Genomic DNA, 27,970 nt, shown 5'->3' with positions numbered 1-27,970 from the left:
CTAATGAAAAACACAATCAGAAATGCACAGAAGCCATGAATAGACACCTTGTCCTCATATGAAATCCCACCTCACACCATATATTAAGTAGCTCATCCACATGCAAAATAAAATACATTGTCTCCTGTAGATCTGCCTTATATCAACTGCAAGACTCCCCTGTGTGTCCTCTGTATTCACCTTCAGTAGCTACTTTATGAGTTGGGTCCGCCAGGATCACACTGTATTTGCAGATGAACAGCCTGAGAGGCAAGGACTCCACAGTGTATTACTGTGGGAAGAGCACACTGAGGGGACCACAGTGTGAGCACAAAGTCCCCCCTGTGGAGGCGGATCAGGACCACCAGGGGGTGCAAACTACTCACCACTTCTGTCTTGAAGACCCAGGAGCAGGTGCAGATGGAGGTTCTGGGAGGGTTTCCTGTCAGGGTCTGGGGCTTCCTCTACACAAAGCAGTTTCCCTCAGGAGCCTCTTTGGACATAGGATTCTGTGGTGACCTATCTAGTCTCCAACTTACAATTTTGTTATCATAAAAAGAGAAATATATCAAATTACACAAACTACAATGTCTCTTGCATTACGTATTCCTTACTCAGTCTCTGAATTAGGAAATTTGCAAACAACTATTCGTTTTTTGAAAGATTATTTATTTATTTATTTGTTTGTTTGTTTCTTTATTTGAAACAGAGAGAAATAGAGAGAAAGAGACATAGGCAGAAGGAGAAGCAGGCTCCCCGTGAGAAGCCTGAAGTGATACTCGATCCCAGGACCCTGCAATCATGACCTGAATCAAAAGCAGACTCTCATTCGTTGAACCACCCAGGCATCTTGGTAAGCCACTATTCTTATATGCCCAAAGTCTAATTTGCTTACACTTACTTACCAATGTCCCTAAATACTCATTTATTACACATATCTGCATGTACCTCAACTTCTCCCTTATAAGACTTCCATGTGTATTCATGATGCATGACAGAACCATGCTGCTCACTGGTTAAGGATCTTAGAAACAGTGTAAAGTACATGCAGTACATGATGATGCAAAGGGCTCAAGAAGCAAATGCAGAGAAAGACCACAGGCAGTACCATGGTCTTGAACCACAGTCATAGAACAATAATAGCGACATCCTGGAGTAGCAAGGACCCCAACAAGTACATGGTGAGAATGTAGTCTGAAGAGCATACACACGAGAGTGTATAAACCTTCATCACCTTCACCATCATGTCAGTTTAGAGCAGAGCAGCCTCTCAGCAAGTCATAAATGCTTGGATGGAGTCAAGGAAGGACACTGGTTCAGGGTGTGCGTAGTGGATCAGTGGGGCCATAAAATGGAACAAGATTAGCATTATTGGGGTTCCAGAGGGAGAATGATGAGAGGGGACAGAAAGTATATTTGAAGAAATATAGAAGAAAATCTTTTAGACACAAAGAGAGATCTAAATGAATGTGAGGGGGTAAAGAACCATTTATCATATCAATGGGCTTCAAAAGAAAGTTGGAGTACAACACTTGTATCAGACAAATAGACTACCAACTAAACTGTAATAAAAGATTTAGAAGGATACAGTATCATAAAAAAGTCAATACAAAAGTCATCTATTTTAAATATTTGTGTCCCTAAATTTGGAGTAGGCAAGTATATAATCCATTCAACAGAAAATTAAAGAGACCAACTGATAATAATAGAATAGTGTGGGAACTTTCATGTCCCACTGATAGCAAGGAAACATCATAAAAGCAGAATCTCAACAAGGAAACAAGTGCTTAGAACAACACACTGGAACAGATGGACTTCAAAGATATATACACAGTGTTGCATCCTAAGGCAGGAGAAAACACATTCTTCTCCAGGGCACATGGAAAAATCTCCAGAATTGATCATATAGAAGGTCACACATCAAGGTTCAACTGGTACAGAAAGAGTGAATTTATTCCATGCATATTTTCAGACCACAGTGCAATGAAACTAGAAGTGAACCACCATAAAAATACAAAAGGTACATAAATAATGGAGGTAAAGGAACGTCGTACTGAAGAGGGAATGAGTCAACCAGGAAGTTAGAGAATTAAAACAACACGGATTCAATGAAAATGAAAACACAACACTTTCAAAACTTTGGGACACAGCAAAAGTGATCCACAGAAGGGAGGATAGAGCAATACAGTCCTTCCTCAGGGGACAATAAAAGTCTCATAAATAAAAGTAAGGCTGGACCAAAAGGAGTTGGAGAAAGAACAGCAAAGGATTTCTAAATCCAGGTGAAAGAGGAATAATCAAGAATAGAGAAGAAAACAAGGCTATAAAAAAGGCAGTAGATCAAATCACTCAGGGGATGATTCTTTCAAAGAATAAATAAGATTGTAAGCACCGAGACAGACTTGAAAAATAAAACAAATAAAAAGGACTGATAATCATAAAATCATGAATAAATAAAGAAAGATCAGAACCAACAGCCAAGAAATACAAACAAGTATAAGACAATATTCTGAACAATTATATGCCAATGAATTAAGCAATCTAGAAGAAATGGATGCATTCCTAGAAACATAAAAAATATCAAAACTTAATGGAGAGGAAAGGAAGAACAGCACATACCCATATCCAGAAAATAAGAACACAATCATAATTAAAAGTCTCTCAACAAACAAAAGTCCAGATGGCTGGTGGGGGATTTCAATAAACATGTAAAAAAAAATTAATACCAGTTCCTTTGAAAATGTTCCAAAACATAGGAATGGAAGAAAATTTTCCAAACCCATTCTCTGATGTCAACATTACCTTGACCCCAAAATCAGGCAATTACCGCACCAACAAGGAGAATTATAAAACAATATTCCTGACCAATGTGGATTCAGAAATTCTCACCAAGGTTCTAGCCAATATAATCCAATTATATACTGAAAGGATTATTCACTATGACCAAATGAGATTTCTTCCTGACCTGCAAGGGTGCTTCAACGCCTAAAAATCAATCAACATGGCAAACCACATTAATAAAAGAAAGGAAAAGAATAATTTGAACTCCTCCACTGATGCACAAATAGTATTTGACAAGAGATCATTCTTTCTTGATAAAAAGCTTCTGCTGTGTAAGGAGAGAGGGAATTTACTCAAAATCACAAAAGCATCTTTGAAAACCCCAGAGTGAGAGAGTTTTTCCCATGAGGTCGGGAACACAACAGGGATGTTCACTCGTCACTGTTCAACACAGTACTAGAAGTCTTCATCTCAGCAATCACACAATGAAAATAAGAAAGGTGCATCCGAATCAGGCAAGAAAAAGTCAAAATTTCATTCTTAACAGATGACATGATATTTATGTAGAAATCCCAAAACACTCCACCAGAAACTTGCTAGAACAGATACAAGAATTCAGTAAATCAAATCATACAAATTGATAAAGGGAAGTCAGTACATTTCTATACACTAAAAATGAAAAAAAAGAAGGAAAAATCAAGGAATAAATCCCATTTATAATTTCAACAAAACACAAAAGACAAGAAGGAATAAAGCTAACCAAGAAGGAAAAGCATCTTAGTCTGATAGCTGAGAATGAAATTGAGGAAAACATAAAGTAATGGAAAAAATATATTATCCTCATTGACTGGAAAAAAATATTAATAAAATCAGCATGCTACTCAAAGAAATTTACATATTCAGTGCAAACCCTATCAAAATACTTCCAGCATTTTTCTCAGAGCCAAAATAAACAAACCAATAATGTCCAAAAAACTGTGTGTAGGTTCCTCAAAGAGTTAAGAATAGATGTGCCCTATGACCCAGCAATTGCAATGTTGGGGATTTACCCCAAATATACAGATGCAATGAAATGCCAGGACACCTGCACCCCAATGTTTCTAGCAGCAATGTCCACAATAGCCAAACTGTGGAAGGAGCCTCGGGGTCCATTGAAAGATGAATGGATAAAGAAGATGTGGTCTATGTATACAATGGAATATTCCTCAGCCATTAGAAACGACAAATACCCACCATTTGCTTCAACGTGGATGGAACTGGAGGGTATTATGCTGAGTGAAATGAGTCAATCAGAAAAAGACAAACATTATATGTTCTCATTCATTTGAGGAATATAAATAATAGTGAAAGGAAATAGAAGGGAAGGGAGAAGAAATGGGTAGGAAATATCAGAAAGGGAGACAGAACATAAAGACTCCTAACTCTGGGAAATGAACTAGGGGTGGTGGAAGGGGAGGAGGGTGGGGGGTGGGGGTGACTGGATGGTGGGCACTGAGGGGGGCACTTGACGGGATGAGCACTGGGTGTTACTCTGTATGTTGTCAAATTGAACACCAATAAAAAATAATTTATTATTAAAAAAATGTATGACACCATTAAAGATCCTGAAGATGTAAATGGATGTTGAGGGGAAAAAATCAAGAAACAGAAGACATCACGATGTGTGATGTCAAGCTGTATTAGAAACTGTGATCCTCAAGACAGTGTGGTACTGACACAGAAACAGACTCATGGATCAAAGGAACAGAATAGATAATTCAGAAATGAACTACCACATCCATGGTCAACTAGTCTTATAGAAAGCAGGAAAGAATACCCAATGGAAAAAAGATGATCTCTTCATAAAATAGTGCTGGGAAAATAGGACAGTCACATGTAGAATAATGAAACTGAGCCATTTTCTTACACCACACACAAGATAAAGTAGATGACACACTTAATATGAGGCATGACGCCTCCAAAATACTAGAGTAGATCCAAGGGAGCAATTTGACCTCAGCCTCAGTAGAATCTTGTTTGATGTGTCTCCAAAGGCAAGGGAAACAAAACGCAAAATGAAATATTAGGATTTCATCAAGATAAAGAGCTTCATCACAGCAAAGGAAATAGCCAAAGAAACCAAAAGTCTATCTTGGGAAAGAAGAAGATATTTGCATTGGATGTATCAGATGAAGGGCTAGTATCCAAGACCTAAAATAACTTATTAAACTCAACACTGAAGAAACAACAGATCCAGACAGAAATGAGAAGAAAACATAAACTGGTATATTGCCTTATAAGTAGGGATCTATTGCTTCTCCCTGCTTTAAGGATTTTCTCTTTATCTTTGGAATTTACAAGTTTCACTATTACATGTCAAGGTGTTGAAAGGTTTTTATTGATTTTTTTTTTGGGGGGGGGACTCTCTATCTTCTGGACCTGAATGTCACTTTCCCTCCCTAAATTAAGGAAGTTCTCAGGTATGACTTTTTCAATTATGCTTTCTGGCCCTTTGGCCCTCTCAGTGCTCACTGGGACCCCAATTATACATAGATTTTTCCTGCTGAGAGTATCATTTATTTCCTTTAAGCTTTCCTAATGGTCTTTTAATATTCTTTTCTCCTCAGCTTCCCTCTTTGCCATTAACTGTCTTCTATGTCACTCACTCTTTCTTCTACCTCATTAACCCTCATTGTTAAGAGCTCCAGTTTGGATTGCATGTCATTTAATGGGCTTTTAAATTCGGCCTGATTAGATCTAAATTCTGCAGTCATGAAGTCTCTTGAATCTTTTATGCTTGTTTTTCCAGAGCCACCAGTAGCTTTATAATTGTGCTTCTGAATTGGCTTTTTTATGTTTTTTTTTTTTGAATTGGCTTTTGACACCGAATTGTAATCCCAATTCTGTAACCCTTTGGCAGCAAGTACTCTCTCTGATACTTTCTTCACGGTGAGTACTTACTTCTAGTCACTTTGCTCTGTGGAGAGTGGCTGTATGCATGGGCTGACTCAAGAATATCAATAACAATACCTAAGTAATATCAATACCTAATCAATATCAATACCTAAGTAAATTTCATCCTAGATTATTCTGACATGGTCAGAGACCAGAAAATGAAAACAAAGATCAGAACCAAATAAAATAAAAGGACAACTAAAGTGAAAAAAATTATTTTTTTATTTTAAATATTTTATTTATTTATTCGAGAGAGAGAGAGAGAGAGAGAGGCAGAGACACAGGCAGAGGGAGAAGCAGGCTTCATGCAGGGAACAGGATGTGGAACTCGATCCCAGGTCTCTAGGATCATGCCCTGGGAGGAAGGTGGTGCCAAACTGCTGGGCCACCGAGGCTGCCCATGAAAAACAAAATTTAAAACAAAGTGGTAAAAAATAAATTTCCACGAATCCTAAAGAAGAAAAAAAAAGAAAAGAGAAAAAAGGAAGAGACAAAAGGCAATGTAAAGAGGAAAAAAAGAGTAGAAAAAAGGGGTGCGGATTTGAGAGATAGTGGTGGTAGCGAAGTTGTAGCCAAGGGAGAATGTAGTCTACCTGAGAGGTCCTAGTGGGTGATCCAAATCCTCCAGTGCAGGAGCCGCAGAATGAGGGTCCCTGGATCAGATTTGATGAAAAGACTTTGTGTACTGAGGGCTCCATTTCTGAAAAAAAAGAGTGTACTCATAGGATCTGGACATGGATCCCCCATACACAGGTTTACTACCTCAACCCCACATACTCATCCGCATTCTGCAGGGCTCTGTGACCCTCAAATGACACAGAGCATTGATGAAGATTGAAATATCTTCAAATCCCCCTCCTCACAGTTGAGAAGGCAAGCACTGAGTTTAGGGCAATGGCTTCTTTTACCAGTCTGGGCGTCCTGTGCTCCTCACCCCTGCTGCTGAACATCCCTTCCTGTGAGTGCCCATGTATGGGGCTCCCTCTGGGTAAGAGATCCCTGCCCCATCCTGAGGTGGCTTTCTCCATAGGGGATCTGTGCCAGGTCACCCTGTAGGAGTCTGGATCTGGGCTGAGGAAACCCAGGCAGATGCTTACTCACATGTTCCTTCTCTGGGTTCTCACTGATCATGTCAATGTGGGTATCACATGGGCCCATCAGCCCCATGTGCAAACCAACATATGGTGGGAAGATGCTAAATATTAGAACCCATTTTTTAAGTGCACCAAGATGTATAGCAAGTCAAACACCTAAAGGTAATGTTCATGTTTCACACCAGAAGCACACCTATTCAATGTGATGAACAACCAGACTGAAGAGATACAGCAGTCTCTGTCGTGAAATCTAAAAGTCGAATTTGAGCATGAGAAGAGAATCATATGACTCCACTCATGTGGAATTTAAGAAACAAAACAGATGAACATAGAGGAAGGGAAGGACAAAAGATGAAATCACAGAGGGAGACAAAACATAAGAGACAACTAACACTAGAAAACAAAGTGAAGTTTGCTGGTGAGGCAGGGGGATGGGTAACTGGGTGATGTCATTAAGGAGGACACATGATGGGATGAGCAGTGGGTGTTTATACAACTGTGGAATCACTAAATTCTACCTCTAAATATAAAAATACAGTGAATACATAATACTTTACATGGTAATCAAATGATTTTATGTACTGATGAAAGAAAAAAATGGGAAAGATGGATGGATGATAGATTGATATAGATAGATGATATAGATAGATTATTGATAGATAGATGATAGATAGATATAGATATATAGACAGATGATTGATTGATAGATGATAGATAGATAGATAGATAGATAGAAGATAGATAGATGATAGATAAATAGATGATAGATAGATAAATGATAGATAGATGGTAGTTATGATGCAGCAATCTTGCCATCTCCAACAACATGCATAGGTCTAGAGGGTATTAAGCTAAGTGAATTAAGTCATTCAGAAAAACACAAAACACCATATTATTTCACTGTTATGTATTTTAAAAAAACAAAATAAAACTGATCAAAGGGGAAAAATAAGAGAGAGAAGCAAAGCAAAAAACAGACAACAAAGGGAACAACATGAGGGCTACCAGAGGGCTGGAGGTTAGGGAATAACAAATTAGATGGGAATGAAGGAGAACATTACTCTGAACAGCACAAGTGATGTAACGAGGTATTGAGTCACTACATGTGTACCTGTAACTAATATCACACACTCTGTTAACTAACTGACATGAAAATAAAAACTATTTTCTTATATTTCTACATATTCTATTTTTATTTAAATTCAAGAAGCAAATACCACTTCCACAGTTTCATAAGGAGCATTCAGTGATTCATCAGATGCATAAACACCCAGTGCTCATCATATCACATGCTCTTCTTAATGCCCATCACCCAGTCACCCCATCCCCCCATTCACCTCCCTTCCAGAGATCTTCACTTTGTGGTTTGTGTCCTAGATTGACTTATTCACTCAGCATAATACCCTCCAGTTCCACCCACGTTGAAGCAAATGGTGGGTATTCGTCGTTTCTAATGACTGAGGAATATTCCACTGTATATATAGACCACATCTTCTTTATTCATTCATCTGTGGATGGACACCGAAGCTCCTTCCACAGTTTGGCTATTGTGGACATTGCTGCTATAAACATTCGGGTGCAGGTGTCCTACCATTTCACTGCACCTGTATCCTTGGACGCTATTTTATTTGTTTATATTTTTTAAATTTCTTTTTATTGGATTTCAATCTGTCAACATATAGCATAACACCCAGTGCTCATACCATCAAGTGCTTCCCTCCGTGCCTGTCACCCCGTCACCTTGACGCTATTTTAAAATTTAATTCATGGAGAAAAAGACACGTTGAGTATGTGAGTGGAGATGAGTGAGAGAAACAGGGGATTTATGACTGTATCCAGCCCAGGATGTCCTGTGTCTGCAGGTGTCCTGGGTGAGGAGCAGTTGGTGAAGTCTGGGGGAGACCTGGTGAAGCTTGGCAGGTCCCTGAGTCCTCTACATTCACCTTTCATAGCTACAGCATGCATTGGCTCCACCAGTCTCCCGGTAGTGGCTACAGTGGGTCATATCCAATAGCAGTAATGGAAGTAGCATGTACTATGCAGACGCTGTAAAGGGCTGATTCACCATCTCCAGAGACAACACCAGGAACACGCTGTATCTGCAGATGAACAGCCTGAGAGCCGAGGACATGGCCGTGTGTTGCTGTGCGAGGGACACAGTGAGGGGACCTCATTGTGAGCCCAGACACAAACCTCCCTGTAGAAGAAGATCAAGACTGCCAGGGGATGCCCACTACTCACCAGTTCTGTTTTCAAGCCCAGAAGCAGGTGCAGATGGAGGTGCAGATGGAGGTTCTGAGCAGGTTTCCTGTCAGGATCTGGGGTTTCATCTCCAAGGTGAGTCTCTCTGGACATAACATTCTGTGTTTACCTATTCAGACTCAATCTTAGAAAGTGATGAAAACAACTATTTCCATGAGCCCAAAAGACTATCACTTGAATTTACATCTTTCTGACCCAAAAATATCAATGTATTACCCATAACACCATGTGCATCATCTGAACTTTTTCAGGAATTGTAGTGGAACTCACAGTACCTTACTTAAACCCCCAGCAAATGTGCAATCTTGCTAGAAGCACATAAAGTGCATAATGGACATGGGAATACAGAGACTTCAAGAGTCTGAGCACAAGATAAAAGACCTCTGGTTGTGGTTACTTTCAGTTAATATGGTAAGAACTGCAATTTCTGTAACAGCCTGAGACAGAATTACTCCCACTAGGACCTTGTATGAATGTGGAATCTAGAGATCACACACAGAAACACCCACAGACACCCGCGACAAGTGTATAAAACTATTATCATCTTGACCATCCTGTTGTAGAGAGCAGGTCAGGCCTCTCAGCAACTTATAAATGCTTGGATGGAGTCAAAGAAGGACAGTGGCTCAGGGTGCATGTTGTGGGTCATTGGTGGGGGTGGGGTCCTGTTCCAGGAGGGCATTGCATGGATTCAATGTCCCCTGGGTATCAAAGGATGGAGAACTTGTGGGTTACTGCTGGATTTCCCATGGGTAGGATAGGGGGAGAAGGAGAATTGGAGATCAGGGAACTAGCAAGGCATAATCAAAGGATTGGCGTGATGATTAATTCTACTACAAAAGTATGAAAACTGAGATAAGAAAAGAGACACATGATCATTCTACTGAGAAAGGGCTCCTAATACATGGAAAATCAGAAGAACAATAAGAGGGAAGAATCACAAAGTATAAAATGTTCATAAAAATAGACCAAGGCTTTATTCAGGATCTCAGGTGGAAGGTGTCATCTCCCCAAGGTCACCAGCTGGTTCTGAAGGTCATGTGTACAGTGTTGCATGCAGTGACCAGAAGCTTCTACTGGATCCATGAGGATGTTCAGGGTGAGGAGCTGGATTGGAGGACCTTCCACCTGCAGGGAATAACTCATCGATCCTTCAGGTGCTGTCAGCTCACTGTGTGTGACCCCTATCATCCCCATGTTGGAATCTACCGTTCATGTGATGGGAGGAGGTGGGGCCTTAGGGGAGCACTTAGTCAAAAGGTGCACCCTCATGATGGGATCAGTGGGAGTTTTCTCTGCTTGTTGGAGTTTGATGTGTGTGTTCCTCCTGAGATTAAGGAACTTTTCAGTTCTTTTTTTTTTAACTTTTCAGTTCTTATTTGAACAAATAATTTCTGTGTTTTTATCCTCTTTCTTCATCTATTTTGGCTCCTCTCATGTGAATATTATTATAACTTCATAAGCCACTGAGATCCCTACACCTAGCTTTTTGTCTTTACCTTTTTTCCCTCTTCTTTTCAGTAATTATTTTCTATAATTATATTGTATCTTATAAGATAAGACTCACTTACTCACTTCCCTGATTCATCCACCATCATTACTATGGCCTCCACCTGGATTACATCTTGGTTATACTATCTATAATTTGGCCTTTTTAATTCTCTTTCATTTATCTAAGCTGAAAAGGAAACTCTGTTGTCTTCTCTCCCTTTCCAAGGCTAGCTAGTATGCTTTCAATCATTTTTTAAAATTCTAAGTCAGGTATCTTCATCTATTGATGAAGTCTCTTCTCTTGAGATTAGCATTCTATTCATTCTCATCAGTAAATATTTTCATTGTTCCTTTTTTCCCTATGAAGACATAAATAAAGGGGAAAAGAGAAAAATTAAAAAAAAGAAGATCCCAGATTTGTTTTGTTATGCCTCTTGAAGGACTACATATCAAAAAAATAAAAACAAATTTAATTAAATTGGAATTAGAAAAAATAAGTCTCTATATTATATTTAGAAACATAAATCTGAAATAGAAAAAAATTAAAAAGAAAAAATAATAATAAATAAAGAATGATTTGAATATAACTAAATAATTGGAAAAACAATAGAGAGTAAAATTAGAAAGGAAGCTAGGTCCTACCTCCCCTAGCGCTGACTTCTCGCAGCACACTTTCACCACCAGCCTTGCTGACCTGGAATTGCTGGTCATGATCCCCTGGGGAGGCTCTGCTGTGCTCACTCTCAGGGCCCTGCCTTAGTGGACATGCACATCTAGGGGGCAGGTGCCGGGACTCAGGGTGGGTAGCTCTGGGCTCTAGCAGGTTGCACTCTTCCGCTCCCTGATGGGCTGATGAAGGGTGACCATGGTCCCCTACCTTTAGCCTCAGGTTGAATATTCGCCCCCCTCACGCTTCAGGGAGCCCTCACAGGAGAGCCATCAACCCCATTCTGTCCTCCGTTTCCATCTGAACTCCATGTTCACCCTGCCTATGTCTGAGCTGGTTTATCTCAGGCACATGAGTGAGTGTCCAAGCGTCAATATGAGGGAATAACCTGGTGTGGACTGGGGATATTTTTCTGAGGGAGAGTCTCACAGTCTCTTACCTTCTGCCTACTGGTCTCAGGAAAGAGGTCACAGGATCACACAGGGTACAGTTTATGGAAACACACTGGACAATGCTTGCACTCAGACCCACGGTTTACCCCCTCTTGAGGTTCCTGTGCCTCTTAACCATCCCTCACATAGTGCCATATGTTCTTTTTAGGACACACGGGACCTCATACCCTGGAAATATCCCCACTTTGCTATTGAGCACCATCATGCCAGGCTTGTCCCCAGGAGCACACTTCTAAAAGTTCGCAATTCCTCTCTGATACTTATAGACCTTCACAGTAGATTCTGGAAGCAACCACCTTCCATGCTGTCATCCCCAGGTTTATATCTCCCTGTAGAAGAGGATTGGGACCACTAGGAAGTGTATATTACTCACCTATACTTCTGATTGAAGTCCCAGAAGCAGGTGCAGATGGAGGTTATGTGCAAGTTTCCTTTCAGAGCCTGAGGCTTCCTCTCCATGGAGCAGTTTCCCCCAAGGAGCCTCTCTGAACACAGGGTTCTATGCTTACCTATGCATTTTCTAACTTATAAACGTAGTTATCATATGAAGACACATCACATAAACTTGAACAAAACCAAGTAAATTACATTAAATGACTCCTGTATTTAAAAATGAATGAATTACAAGTATCCTGATGTTTTTCCAGAGAAGCTTTGGAGGAGCCACTGCTGCACTCTCTGTGCATCACAGGAAAACTCAGCTCAATGAACAAGAGAGAGGGTCTAGTTTCTGCCTGCTGGTTTCAGAATAGATGTCACAGGACTACACAGCGTTCAGTTTATGGAAACAAAGCACAACACCTGCACTCAGACCCAATGTTCACACGTGTATAGGTTCCAGTCCTTCTTAACCATGCATCACGTTGTGCCACTTTTTCTTCTTGGCACTCAGGGCGTCCTTAGATCCAGAAATTTCCTTATTTTTCCATTTGACCACCGTCATGCCAGGTCTGTCCCCCGCAGGAGTAGAATTGTACACGTTCATACATTCCTCTCTTGTCCTTAAAATCTTTGACAGTAGCTTCTGCAAGCAACCTCCTTCCTACTGTCATCCCTACGATTGTATCTCCCCAATGTCAGCACCGCACAGCTCCAGCACTCCAAAACCTGCTCAGTATTCTATTAGGAGTCCTTCTGTTGTTGCTTTTTCAACTCTGATCGATTTCATGGATGTTCGAAATGATTCAATAACCATCCAGCTGTTTCAGGGATGTGACAAGGCCTGAGTCCCCTAAACCTTCTGACATGTTAACTTCTCTATCCCATATTTTCTTACACTAAAGATGGTGTGGCGAATTTTTTCTGATTTATATGTTGGAGGTGTACTTTGGACCCTGGTGTTTTGTTTCAGAGTATCGTAAACTTATTTTCACCCCTACTCTGATTCTGGATCCTAAGGACTCATTTTTGTTTGTACAAGCCTACTGAGTATTGTACTAATATTATATTATGTTTCAGGAAGTAATTACAGATATATGTGGTCCATGCACATAAGGTCATCCAACAAGTGACATAAGGAGCAATGCACTGCCTCGCAGTGAGACTGGAGCTTCAAGGAGGGCACAGATGCTCTCAAAGGAACAGAATTGCAGGAATATTATTGGCAGGACTCCATGTCTCTGTGCAGGTGACACAGGTGCCATTTGGGTGGTGGGCTCTGCTTGCAGTCTTCCTGATGTATATTATCTATTGAAAGATGGAAAGGGGGGTACCTGGGTGTTCAGCAGTTTAGTGCCACCTTCAGCCCAGGGCCTGATCCTGGAGATCAGAGATTGAGTCCCACAACAGGCTCTGTGCATGGAGCCTGCTTTTCACTCTGCCTGTGTCTCTACATATCTCTCTCTCTGTGTGTGTGTGTCTCTCATGAACAAATAAAACATTAAAAAAACAAAGATGGAATGGGCTAGATTTGGAAACAGAACAGAAGTCCTGTATGCAGCCCGCAGGTTCAGGAGGACTGATCTAAGAAAACCAAAATTACGGTTGAAGAGGACCAAAGAGGTTCATCGTAGATAGTTTTCTTCTCTTAGATGGAATATAGTATTGGAATGTAAAAAGAATTCATGAAAAACTTACAGTTGCAAAGCAGCACCATACTGTTAGTTTAGGAGGGATAAGAAAAATAGAAATATAGGGTATACAATGGAAAATGTTCATTCTGACACGAGTTTATTATATCCCAATCTCTGCTTGAATGAGCTCATTCTGCATCAGGTAAGCTCATCAACATGATTACAGAAGATCACAGAGTTAACTGCAGTGAAACACCATGACTGAGTTGTTAGAGACTTACAAATAGAACTGCATTACCTGAAACCCTCTGAAATTCAGCTAAATTCTAAATTTAGAATTGCAGGAATATTATAGGCAAGACTCCGTGTCTTTGTGAAGTGGACACAGGCGTCTTTTGGTTGGTGGTCTCTGCTGGGAGTCTTCCTGATGCATGTGATCCATTCAAAGTTGTAATGTGTTAGACTTGGAGACAGAAGACAAGTCCTGTACATAGCCCATAGGGTCAGGGGGAATGATCTGAGAAATTCAAAATGAAGGTTGATTAAAGTCATAGATTGAAAAGAATTGAAACTGAATTTTCCTGCCACATTTGTTATTAAAAATACCTTTCATCAAAATACATCATTTTTTAAATAATAAATTTATTTTTTATTGATGCTCAATTTGCCAACATACAGAATAACACCCAGGGCTCATCCTGCCAAGTGCTCCCCTCTGTGCCCATCACCCAGTCACCCCAACACTCTGCCCACCTCCCCTTCCAATACCCTTTGTTCAAGAGAGTCAGAGATACTCAGACACTTTGGATCTTCAGTATAAGGATGTTCTTTTAGAACGTTTCCAGAAGATGAGGATATGATGACCCAGTGGGATTTGTGTCTCTCCATCACCTTACAGGATTGTGTTGTAGTGATGGTTGTGATATATGTGCCTTGTCACTTGCGAACATGTGGTGCCCTGTGTCCTCATTTCAAACCCACATCAGTGACTCTCCCTCTGGGCATGAGTTCAGATTCCCTTTAGGGTTTCCTCAATGGAAACCCTCAAGGGACCTACATGACTTATTTACTCTTTCTCATTGTATTTAAATGCAATCTTTTTTGTCATGGGATAGGCATCAACCAGGTAACATGACCTGGTCATGTCAATATCTAACAGCCCTACCATCCTAATCCATAGTTTACATGTGAACTTACATGACGGTGAAGCAATTTCAGGGAAGGTTAGTCCATTCATGGTCATCAAGGCAGTGGATCAGCTCCAAATGCACAGAAGCAAGGCAGTAGTTGGCTTTGCCAATTTCACTCATATTTATACACATACCAGCTGTCTCCAAACACGCACACTCAGAACATAATGGGAGAGGATGGAGCAAGGGATGGAGCACACATTTCTGCTGGCAGTGTGCAGACCTGGACCTGAGATGGGCTTGGATGAATCTGTAAATTCACAGTGCAGTTGGCAATGGATTGTTATCATTTGCTATTGGTTTAGTTTCCTCTTTAGATGCTCACACCCTACCTTGTTGAGGCCTGTTTTGGGGATTTTGTGACTCTCTTCCTGGCTGCAACAGAGAGCTGTTCTGAACATGGCCTCCTACGTCTGGCCTGGGGTTGAATGTTTGCACTTCCAGTCTTCAGGGAGCCCTCACAGGAGAGCCATCAAACCCTTTCTGTCCTCAGTTTACAACTGAACCCCATGTTCACCCTGCTTGTGTCTAAGCTGGTTTATCTCAGGCACATGAATGAGTCTGTAAAAGTCAATAAGAGGGATTCCTCTGGTGTGGACCTGGGATGGTCCTCCGAGCAAGGGTCTCATGGTCTCTTACTTTCTGCTTGCTGGTGTCAGGTAGAAGTCACAGGAACAAACAGGGTTCAGTTTATGGAAACACAAATCACAATGCCTTCACTCCGACATAATGTTTACCCATCTCCAGAATCCTGTTCTTCTTAATCATCCGTCACATGGTGCCACTTTTTCTTTATAGGACTCAGGGGGACCGCAGATCCTGGAAATTTCCCACTTTGCCACTTGAGCACCATCATACCAGGTTCGCTCCATGCAGGATCAGAATTCTTTTTTTTTTTTTAATTGGTGTTCAATCTGCCAACATACATTTGGAAAGTGTTAGATTTGGAGACAGAAGTCATGTGCACAGCAACAGGGTCAGGGGGACTGATCTGAGAAAACACAAATTTAAGGTTGATTAGAGGCACAGATTGAAATTGAATTGAAACTGAATTTTCCTGACACATTTGGTTTTTCTCCTTTTATTTTATTATTTTTTAAATAAATTTATTTTGTATTGGTGTTCAATTTGGCAACATACAGAATAACACCCAGTGCTCATCTTGTCAAGTGCCCCTTCAGTGCCCACCACCCAGTCACCCCCACCCCCACTCTCCTCCCCTTCCACCACCCTTAGTTCTTTTCCCAGAGATAGGAGTCTTCCATGTTCTGTCTCCCTTTCTGATATTTCCTACCCATTTATGCTCCCTTCTCCTCTATTCCCTTTCACTATTATTTATATTCCCCAAATGAATGAGACCATATAATGTTTGTCCTTCTCCGATTGATTTATTTCACTCAGCATAATACCCTCCAGTTCTATCCACATCAAATCAAATGGTGGGTATTTGTCGTTTCTAATGGCTGAGTAATATTACATTGTATATATAAACCACATCTTCTTTATCCATTCATCTTTCGATGGACACAGAGGCTCCTTCAACAGTTTCCTGCCACATTTATTATCAAAAATACCCGATAAATCTGTCGAAGGGTTCAAGGGTAGATATTTTTCTTCTCTTAGATGGAATATACTATTTGAATGTAAAAGGAATTCATCAAAAACTTAGAGTGGAAAGGCAGCATTACACTGTTCATTTAGGAGGGATAAGAAAAATAGAAATATAGGCTATACAATGGAAAATGTTCATCTTCACACCAGTTTATTATATCCCAAACTCTGCATGAATGCAGCTCATTCTGCATCAGGTAAACTTATCAAAGCCATTACAGAAAATCACAGAATTGACTGGAGTGACACACACTGACTGAGTTGATAGAGAGTTACAAATCCAAGTACATTATCTGAAACACTGAAATTCAGCTAAATTCTAAATTTAGCAAAATCATGTGATCCTCTAGATACAGCAGGGGTCCACATATCTAAGGAACCCTGCCAGTCTATCTATCAAGTGTTTCAAGAGGGTCAGTAAGTCCTGTAGAGAGGAGCACAGGCCAAGATTCTGACTCACTGAAAGGTCCACAAGGACATATGACAAACCCTCTACAATTTCAGAGGTAGGATAAAATCACTCTATGGGGACACATGACACCTAAAAGCCAAGATTTACATGCAAAAAACATTACAAAATACCACGTGGACACAAAATCTGAAGTATGGAATATTACTTAATAAAAACATAGTTTCTCAAAGCAGTCAATATGAACCCACAAAGGCAGTCACAACAGTTTGACAAGTAGGGCAAGAGGAGAACAGGTAGGACTCGAGATCCAGGAGTTATCAGGTAACATTCAAAAACATGGTGTGGTTAAAAAATGCCACTAAACAATTATGAAAAATAAGGGAAGAAAGTTGGAGGAGGTCCCCTCATTTATCTTCAGGTGTATATATCAGCTCATTGTGTGTGACCTCTACCATCCCCTTGTTGAAACCTAAGGCCCATGAGATGGGAGGAGGAGGTGGGGCCTTGGGGAGCACTTAAGTCAGTAGATGGATCCCCATGATGAGATCAGGAACCTTATTCACCAGGACTAGGAAATCTCCATGCCTTCTGCTCCATGTGAGGTAACAGGGAAAGGACAGACTAGGACATGGGTGCTCTCCAGACACCACATCTGTGTGCACCTGGACCTCAGATATCCCAGATTCCAGATCTGTGAGAATGAGTGTCTGGTTTGATACACCCAGTCCATATACTCATCTAGGATTTTGATGGAATCTTGTCTCACATTTAGATCTTTCATCCATTTTGAGTTTATCTTTGTGTGTGGTGTAAGAGAATGCTCTAGTTTCGTTCTTCTGCATGTAGATGTTCAATTTTCCTAGCACCATTTATTGAAGAGACTGTCTTTCTTCCAAAGCATAGTATTTCCTCCTTTATCGAATATTAGTTGACCATAAAGTTCAGGGTCCACTTCTGGGTTCTCTTTTCTGTTCCATTGATCTATATGTCTGTTTTTGTGCCAGTACCACACTGTCTTGATGACCACCGCTTTGTAGTACAACCTGAAATCTGGCATTGTGAAGCCCCCAGATGGGGTTTTCTTTTTTAAAATTCCCCTGGCTATTCACGGTCTTTTCTGATTCCACACAAAATTTAAAATAATTTGTTCTAACTCTCTGAAGAAAGTCCATGGTATTTTGATAGGGATTGCATTAAACGTGTAAATTGCCCTGGGTAACATTGACATTTTCACAATATTAATTCTACCAATCCATGAGCATGGAATATTTTTCCATCTCTTTGTGTCTTCCTCAATTTCTTTCAGAAGTGTTCTACAGTTTTTAGGGTATAGATCCTTTACCTCTTTGGTTAGGTTTATTCCGAGGTATCTTATGCTTTTGGGTGCAATTGTAAATGGGTTGACTCCTTAATTTCTCTTTCTTCGGTTTCATTGTTAGTGTATAGAAATGCCATTGATTTCTGGGCATTGATTTTGTATCCTGCCACGCTACCAAATTGCTGTATGAGTTCTAGCAATCTTGGGGTGGAGACTTTTGGGTTTTCTATGTAGAGTATCATGTCATCGGCGAAGAGGGAGAGTTTGACTTCTTTGCCAATTTGAATGCCTTTAATGTCTTTTTGTTGCCTGATTGCTGAGGCTAGGGCTTCCAATACTATGTTGAATAGCAGTGGTGAGAGTGGACATCCCTGTCTTATTCCTGATCTTAGTGGAAAGGATCCCAGTGCTTCCCCATTGAGAATGATATTTGCTGTGGGCTTTTCGTAGATGGCGTTTAAAATGTCGGGGAAAGTTCCCTCTATCCCTGCACTCTGAAGAGTTTTGATCAGGAATGGGTGCTGTATTTTGTCAAATGCTTTCTCTGCATCTAATGAAAGGATCATATGGTTCTTGGTTTTTCTCTTGCTGATATGATGAATCACATTGATTGTTTTACGAGTGTCGGACCAGCCTTGTGTCCCGGGGATAAATCCTACTTGGTCATGGTGAATAATTTTCTTAATGTGCTGTTGTATGCTATTGGCTAGTATATTGTTGAGAATTTTTGCATCCATATACATCAGGGATATTGGTCTGTAATTCTCCTTTTTAGTGGGGTCTTTGGATTTGGAATTAAGGTGATGCTGGCCTCATAGAACGAATTTGGAAGTACTCCATCTCTTTCTATCTTTCAAACAGCTTTAGTAGTATAGGTATGATTTCCTTTTTAAACGTTTGATAGAATTCCCCTGGGAAGCCATCTGGCACTGGACTCTTGTGTCCTGGGAAGTTTTTGATGACTGCTTCAATTTCCTCCCTGGTTACTGGCCTGTTCAGGTTTTGAATGTCTTCATATTCCAGTTTTGGTAGTTTGTGGCTTTCCAGGAATGCCTGGATCAATGATAGGACCTCCTCCAACTTTCTTCCCTTATTTTTCATAATTGTTTAGTGGCATTTTTCACCACGCCATGTTTCAATTTCTTCTAGATTGCCTAACTTATTGGCGTATAGCTGTTCATAATATGTTTTTAAAATCGTTTGTATTTCCTTGGTGTTGGTAGTGATCTCTCCTTTCTCATTCATGATTTTATTAATTTGAGTCTCCTCTCTCTTCTTTTTAATAAGGTTGGCTAATGGTTTATCTATTGTATTAATTCTTTCAAAGAACCAACTCCTGGTTCTGTTGATCTGTTCCACAGTTCTTCTGGTCTCGTTTACGTTGAGTTCTGCTCGAGTTTTAATTAACTCTCTTCTTCTGCTGGGCATGGGGTCCATCTCTGTTTCTTCTCTAGCTCCATTGTGTGTAAGGTTAGCTTTTGTATTTGAGTTCTTTCTAGTTTTTGAATGGATGCTTGTATTGTGATGTATTTCCCCCTCAGGACTGCTTTTGCTACATCCCAAAGATTTTGAATGGTTGTATCTTCATTCTCATTAGTTTCCATGAATCTTTTTAATTCTTCCTTAATTTCCTGGTTGACCCTTTCATCTTTTAGCAGGATGGTCCTTAACCTCCACGTGTTTGTGGTCCTTCCAAACTTCTTGTTGTGATTTAGTTCTAATTTCAAGGCATTATGGTCTGAGAATATGCAGGGGACGATCCCAATTTTTGGTATCGGTTCAGACCCGATTTGTGACCTAGTATGTGGTCTATTCTGGAGAAAGTTCCGCGTGCACTTGAGAAGAATGTGTATTCAGTTGAGTTTGGATGTAAAGTTCTGTAGATATCTGTGAAATCCATCTGGTCCAGTGTATCATGTAAAGCTCTCGTTTCTTTGGAGATGTTTTGTTTAGAAGACCTATCAAGTGTAGAAAGCACTAGATTGAAGTCACCAAGTATAAGTGTATTATTATCTAAGTTTGCCTTATCTTTGGTTATTAATTGATTAATATATTTGGCAGCTCCCATATTCGGGGCATATATATAGAGGATTGTTAAGTCCTCTTGTTGTATAGATCCTTTAAGTATGAGATAGTGTCCCTCTTCATCTCTCACTACAGTCTTTGGGGTAAATTGTAGTTTATCTGATATAAGGATGGCTACCCCTGCTTTCTTTTGAGGACCATTTGAATGGTAAATGGTTCTCCAACCTTTTATTTTCAGGTTGCAGGTATCCTTCTGTCTAAAATGAGTCTCTTGTAGACAGCAAATAGATGGGTCCTGCTTTTTTACCCAGTCTGAAACCCTGCGCCTTTTGATGGGGTCATTAAGCCCGTTCAAGTTCAGTGTTACTATTGAGAGATATGAGTTTAGTGTCATCATGATATCTATTCAGTCCTTGTTTTTGTGGATTGTTGCCCTGAACTTCTTCTTAAAGGGGAATTTTAAGAGTCCACCTTAAAATTTCTTGCAGAGCTGGTTCGGAGGTCACATATTCTTTCAGTTCCTCCCTGTCTTGGAAGCTCTTTATCTCTCCTTCCATTTTGAATGAGAGCCTTGCTGGATAAAGTATTCTTGGTTGCTTGTTTTTCTCATTTGGGACACTGAATATATCCTGCCTGCCCTTTCTGGCCTGCCAGGTCTCTGTGGAGAGGTCTGCTTTTACCCTAATATTCTTCCCCATAAAAGTCAGGGCTTTCTTGTCTCTTGCTGCTTTAAGTATCTTCTCTTTATCTTTGGAATTTGCAAGTTTCACTATTAAATGCCGAGGTTTTGAATGGTTTTTATTGATTTTAGGGAGGATCTCTCTATTTCCTGGATCTGAATGCCTGTTTCCCTTTCCAGATTTGGAAAGTTTTCAGCTAGGATTTGTTCAAATACATATTCTGGCCCTATGTCTCTTTCAGCGCCCTCGGGAACCCCAATTAAGTGTAGGTTTTTCTTCCTCAGGCCATCGTTTATTTCCCTTAATCTGTCTTCATGGTCTTTTAATTGTCTCTTTTTTCCTCAGTTTCCCTCTTTGCCATCAACTTGTCTTCTATGTCACTCACTCGTTCTTCCACCTCGTTAACCCTCATCGTTAGGACTTCTAGTTTGGATTGCATCTCATTCAATTGATTTTTAATTTCTGCCTGATTGGATCTAAATTCTGCCGTCATGAAGTCTCTTCAGTCCTTTATGCTTTTTTCTAGAGCCACCAGTTGCTGTATAATAGTGCTTTTAAATTGGCTTTCTGACATTGAATTGTAATCCAGATTTTGTAACTCTGTGGGAGAGAGGACTGTTTCTGATTCTTTCTCTTGAGGTGAGGTTTTCTTTCTAGTCATTTTGCTCAGTGCAGAGTCTCCAAAAACAAGTTGTATTGGGAAAAGGAGAAAAAGGGAGAGAGGGAGAAGGAAAGAAAAGAGAAAAAGAAAAAAGAAAAAAGGAAGAAAAAAGGAAAAAAAAGAGAAGAAAAAGAGAAAGAAAAAGGAAGAAAGTTGAAAAAAGGGTGGGGGAAGCAATCAGAAATCAAAAAGAAAAAAAACACGGGGGAGTATTTTCTGATTCTATATACTTATGTCCCATTGACTTCCCCTGTAACTTGTCCGTCTAGCTGGTCTTCTGGGGGAGGGGCCTGTTGTGCTGATTTTCAGGTGTTAGCACTTTGGGGAGCTGCTCTGCCCCCTGCCTGGTGCAGGGTTCAGTGGGGGTTGTTTACCCCGTTAGGCCGCAGGAGGAACAATCCCAGTGCCTGCGGCAGCTCTGAAAACCTGGATTCAGCTCCCGCAGGAACTTCTCAGTCTTCAGGGGCCTGGAGGCTCCATGGGTGGGGCTGCTGATCTGCTGAGCTCGGAGCAGGAGTGTCCTTGCTGTCCTGGGCCCTCCTGGTCTCTGCCTGTCCCAGGGGGAGGCCAAATCTTGGGCTGTGACCCAGCGCCCTGTGCTCCGGGTTCTGTGCTGTTGGATTCTTTCTCCCAGCCATGCAGCCACCTCTCCGAGGAGCCGCCACCCGAGCCCCTCCCAGCTGCTCTGGGTCCCGCCATGTGTGGTGCAGCCCTTCAGGGAGCTCGCGCACTCACCTGCATATGCCACAGGTGTCTGTTACTGTTCCAGGGAGCCTGAAGGCATCCCCGCTCTCCTGGGTCCTGCTCTAACTCCCTGCGGGTGTCTTTCCACCTGGGAAGGTTGGTGCAGCTCCTGCTTCTCCGGGACGTGGCTCTCCTGTCCTGGGGACACTCGCCCTGGCCTTATCTGGCTCCTCGCGGGGCCCCTCCCCCTTGGAGGCCTTTTGTGTCTTTATTTCTTTTTCTCTGTCTTCCTACCTTGATAGAATCACAAACTCTTCTCAAAGTAGCGTTTCAGCTGTTCTCTCTTTAAATTTCAGGCCAAATTCGTAGATTTACAGGATGATTTGATGGTTATGTAGGTAATTTGGTGGGGACAGGTGATTTGGGGACCCTAGTCTTCTACCATCTTGCCCATCCTCCCCTTTTCCTGTTGTTACTGCAAAGACTCTCTCACTCACAGGGTTTTCCAACCGCCAACATGAATTCACCTGGGTTTAGTTCGACACACAGAACTGGAAGGATACCTGGACTTTTTACATGAAAGTGGCTGTACCTGCTCATGTGGGTTTCCTTGCCCAATTCACAGAGCTTTCTCATTTGACGTCTTTTGCTCAAAGAATGAGGCCAGCCCTCTGGAGTCCCCTGTGTAGGTTCCAGCTGAGATCCAGGCCCTCTGAATCACAGGCATTTACTCATGAGAATATTTGATGCCCCTCTGCACACAGAACTGCCAAACCAGTGTCTCAGGAGGGAATAAAGTTGAGGGGCTACAGGACGCCCATCTGTATCAGGAAGAGAATGAAGGGTGTTCACAGAAAAAGTGACACCAGCCCAAGGACAGGTCTCTCAAGATTCATACTGACCCAAGGTCCCTATGTCATGGACCATGGACCCTCCTTTTCATAGGAGTCTTGGTCAATACCTCTCCCTACTCTCGGTCTGTTGGTTTACCAGGAATGTCTGTGGGCATTCTGGCAGAAGCACAGATCCAGGAGGACCTGCTGCCTGAGGTGCAAGGAGCAGATGTCAGGAGGAGGGGCAATCAGCAGGATGGAGCCCCATGAATGGACAGAACCAGAGCTTTCTGGCAAAGAGTTCTCATGTGGAAGATGGGGTGACTCTCAGGGAGCTGGACCCATTCACCTGACCCTCTGCTCTCACACACACCAGGTGACCTGCAGCATCTCCTGAGTCACCTGACATTATGCTGCTAGATCTGCTCCTCCAATTTTCAGAGTCACCACTTCCATAATCATGAGGTCACCACGCCCTCAGCTGTAGTCCAGGGATGGTCAATGCATGATGGCTCCTGCCCCTCCTCTCCTCCAGGACTAAGTTTATGCTTCGTGATGTCCACCCTAAAGCACAGCAGTCAGCACAGCCCAGAGTCCCTGCACTGACCATGTCTCCTGTATGATGGGGATGAAACCAGTGCTCAGCCCAGGTGAGTGGGGATACACACCCTAACACTTTAATATGTGATTTGCACAGCCCAATTGAAGAGGACTGTGAGAACAAGCTGGACGATATACACTGTGGCAATGACCAGAATGCCCCCAGGCCCCAAAGCACTGTTCACCATGAAGAAGACCCATGAGTACCATATACACACAACATCAAGCTCTAGTGAGGAGGTATTTTATTCAAACCAGAAGCAGATTCATCTCATCCACTCTGGTTTTTATGTGCAGCTCTTCTCTTCTTGAAACCTGACATACACCTGAGCCCATCTGCACAGGTGAGACAGGAACTGATCTCCATAGGGAAACCCCCAGTTCAGAAATCCTTCCCTGTCACTTAGGGGATGCTGATGCTGATCCAACATGCAGTATTCCAGAAACCTTATCTGCATCATATCCTTTATTTGCTTCTGGGGCAACTGCCCTCTCCTGACATCCATAGCCTCAAATCAGGGTCCTGGCTATGCCCTCTGAGAAAGGGGAAATCCAGGGACTTGATGTTTATGGAGACCTCTCTATGGGTATGGGGCACAGTGCTGGAAGCAAAGACAGGGTGAGTCAGCCTGGAAATTATCATCTGAGGGGCAGGCCTGGGCCCTCATATCCACAAACTTGCAGGATCCCAGGCATTTGGAGGACAGACAAACCCAACATGCACTCTCTTCCCTATCTCTGTTTGAATCATATTTTCTTTAGTTGGGTTGACTTGAAACAAGGCACACGCCCAGTCCCAGCATCCATGTGGAGGATGCCGCCCATGAGCTGGGTGCAGGGAAGAAGGGCACATTGGGATCTTGGCTGCAAATATCAGCTACAGTGTGTGTGTGTGTGTGTGTGTGTGTGTGTGTGTGGTGTGTTATTGGACAGTGGTGTTGCAGTGCCCTGTGAGCTGCATGTGTCTTCATAAAAAATAATCAGATATGACCTTCAGGAACCTTCCCAGGAACCTAAAGGAGATAAGGGGCTCCCCAAAGCCCTGGCAGTTCCTGGTCTTATGGTGAGTGAGAACTTTCAGTTCATCTGGGGCTACAGGGAAATGTCTCCACCAGAAGTTCAGAAGACCCTTGTTTAGGGTCTCCTTGCAGATTGTGCATAGCTAGGAACCCAGGTCACTATTGCAGATGATATCAGAGCACATGGTGTCACTGGAAGAGCTCTCTGAAGGAATAACACACCCATTGTTGGGGCAGAAAGGTTTCTCTCATTCCCTTCTACATTCTTAGGACAGGTTAATAATTCCTTGGACATACGACGAACAGGAGAAAAATAGTATTAATCTTGCATGTGTAGCAGCTCGTAAAATATAAAGACACAGAAATGTGAGCAAACTAGAAAGGACTTACATCTCTATACAGGGTGGGGATTGGAAGGCATGACAACAGATAGAAATGTGGGTTTGCAGAAGTAAACTCCTAGAGAAGTAAGGTTTCTTTTACGCTTCTTTGGCCCTAAAATCTTATTTCCTATGGTAATGAAATGTTTCTTCATGAATCAGAGGCTTTCCTTTGGGAGACTGATTTCATCTCAGAGGTCGGGAGGGTCAGTATATCTCAGCATTGCCTCTTTCTCGAGGAGCGTCAATTCCAGAGACACACTTGGGAGGTCATATTCTGTGCCCCTTCACAATGTACTGCTTGAGTAGAGACACTGCAGTAAATACCCTGTGAGCCCAGACGGGGTCCTACAAGCAGAGTCGGGGTCTGGGATACAGGGGGCCCTCAGGACCAGGCAGCACAAGGCTCCTGCCCCAGGAGCAGATGCACAGGGATCTGGGGAAGGCTTTCTCAGAGAAGGATGGGGTCGCCTTGTTCGAGGAACTACATTAAATGCAGGTAGGACAGGGAGTGCTACAAGGTGTGTAATATTTTTTATAAAGAATATTTACATAAATAATACCTAAAAGTAAAATTTATTGATGGACAAAATACTGAAATATGTGATTACTAATAGTTGACTCTATATCAATAACTACATGAATTGATATTTAAAATTTCACTTCAAATGTACTTATTTTATTAGGATATCCCTTAGTCAAAATCATTATCTGCCTGTCTTACATACATGATGATATCACCCTCAGATCCCATCTATACTTCCTTGTCTGCAAAGTCTAAGAACTGCCCCCCAAGAATGAGCAGAAACTGATTTCTGCCAAGTGAGCCAAACCCCAAATGTCTCTCCCCTCTTGCATCATGACGTTTCTCCAGGATTTCATAGCTGCTCAGTATCCTCAACCAGCTCTTGTCCCAAACACAAAACATGATTCATTATTCATAACAATTTGCTTCTCAGGACTTTATAGGATGGCATCTTTCTGAAATTACTTTAACCCACAAGAGGTAGTAGAATGAATTTTTAAGAGTTCTTCTGAGGAACTGGACCCATCACATTGGCTCCCATGACTGAATAGGCTGAGAGGTCCTTGATCTACACTCATGAGGTGGGGACCCAGTGAAGCCAGTGGAGTAATTCTCGTCTGACTCTGAAGTAGTCTCTCACTGGAGCATCTGGAGACGTGCATGTGTAACTGTCTCCAAGGCAGGAGGATATGGATGTTCCAAATCAAGCCTCCATGCAGGAAGAATGATGGAACTCTTCATCCTTCTGTTATTTATTCTCTTCAGAAAAACTCTGGCATCCCTTTTTCTTTTTTTTTTTTTGAAGATTTTATTTATTTCTCATGAGACATACAGAGACAGTCGCAGAGACAGGGGCAGCATGAGAAACAGGGTCCACGCAGGCAGCTCAATGAGGGACTCGAACCTGGGACTTCAGGACGACCTGAACTGAAGGCAGATGCTCAACCACTGAGCCACCCAGGCATCCTGAGTGTCTATTGTTTACTTCCACCCAGTCCTTGCACAATATTACAGCAGCCAGAAGAGGATATGACCCTAGTGACACATGGATCCAAGTAATGATGCTCTGACAAGTCATGTCTCTGATGACCCTGAGGGATTTGAATGGTACCATCTCCTTCCAGAGTTGTGTTATACTGACTGCTGGGAGGTGTGTGCCTCACCACTGGGAACGACATTGGTCCCCCATGTCCCCAACCTAATACCCACCTGCATCTGTTACTCTCCCTCCATAGCCGAGGGAGGTTTCCAATGGTGAGCTCATTACTGGAAATCCGCAAACACCTACAATACCTGTTTATCCTTTATCTATATGTTTATATGCATTCATTCTTCGAGAGTGTTTCTACACCAACCTGGTGGCATGACCTGGTGTTTACAGTATATCTCAGTTCTTCTATCCTGTCCATAGTTTACACGTGAACTCCCTGGTAGAGCTACTGTTTCAGGAAGTGAAATCCAGTCATGGAAAGTGAGTCCCCTGACCACAAGAAATAAACCTCCGGTGGGAACAACCCCTTTTCTGTATCAGGAGGGAAAAATGATCCTCAGAGTCAGAGTAGGGTATGTAGGGCCCAGAAGGCTCTGCAGAAAACCCTTGTCAGTTCCTCACTCATTCACTGACCCAATCCCAAATCCTGGCCTTAAATATCTACAAATGCACTGTTGTATTGTCCAACAAACAGAAGGGCTGCCTACAGTGGTCATTGTCTTGGTGTCGTATTTTACATACTCATGCACGTGGAAAACGAAAAGAATCTCTTCTTATATATGTCTTATATCTACTGATTTATTAGATGATAAAAAGAAACCAGAAAAACACAAGAGAAATATTTCTGCTGCAACAGGTTGAAGACATACTGAGGGAAATTAGGCAATTAAAAAATTAATCAGGAGAGGGAATAAAAATTGTTTACATATGACATAATCTGCTAAAGTGGCAATGTCTACAAATTCCACAAACTCTAGGAATTAATTAATGATGTCAGGGGATGTTCAGGATATAAAATAAACAAATCCAGCTATGATTCCAAACACTATGAAAAATTATCTATATAAAATTCACAAAAATATAACTTAACTAACATCAAAAATAAAGATTTAGGATTAAATTTCAATAGGAGATAAAATACCGTACTAAAAATGATGTATTTTGATGAAAGGCTTTAAAAAAAAGAAAACGGAAGTGAAGAGATAATGACAAATACCCACCATTTTCTTCAACGTGGATAGAACTGAGAGTATTATGCTGAGTGAAATAAGTCAATAGGAGAAGGACAAACATTATATGTTCTCATTCATTTGGGGAATATAAATAATAGTGAAAGGGAATATAAGGGAATGGAGAGGAAATGTGGGA

At 41.6% G+C, this 27,970-nt stretch overlaps 1 gene segment (V, D, J or C); it reads left to right on the top strand.

Annotated features, from left to right (window-relative positions):
* Positions 1 to 23,889, top strand: part of LOC119869032 — a 37,230-nt gene extending 13,341 nt beyond the window's left edge. The window contains 2 exon segments of the V gene segment in view: positions 22,610 to 22,647; positions 23,784 to 23,889. Of these exon segments, the coding sequence occupies positions 22,610 to 22,647; positions 23,784 to 23,889 (144 nt within the window).
* The last annotated feature ends 4,081 nt before the right edge of the window (positions 23,890 to 27,970 follow it).

Source organism: Canis lupus, chromosome 8 (assembly GCF_011100685.1).
Source record: "Canis lupus familiaris isolate Mischka breed German Shepherd chromosome 8, alternate assembly UU_Cfam_GSD_1.0, whole genome shotgun sequence".
Classification (NCBI taxonomy): Eukaryota; Metazoa; Chordata; class Mammalia; order Carnivora; family Canidae; genus Canis; species Canis lupus.
This window is presented reverse-complemented; position numbering and strand designations above follow the sequence as displayed.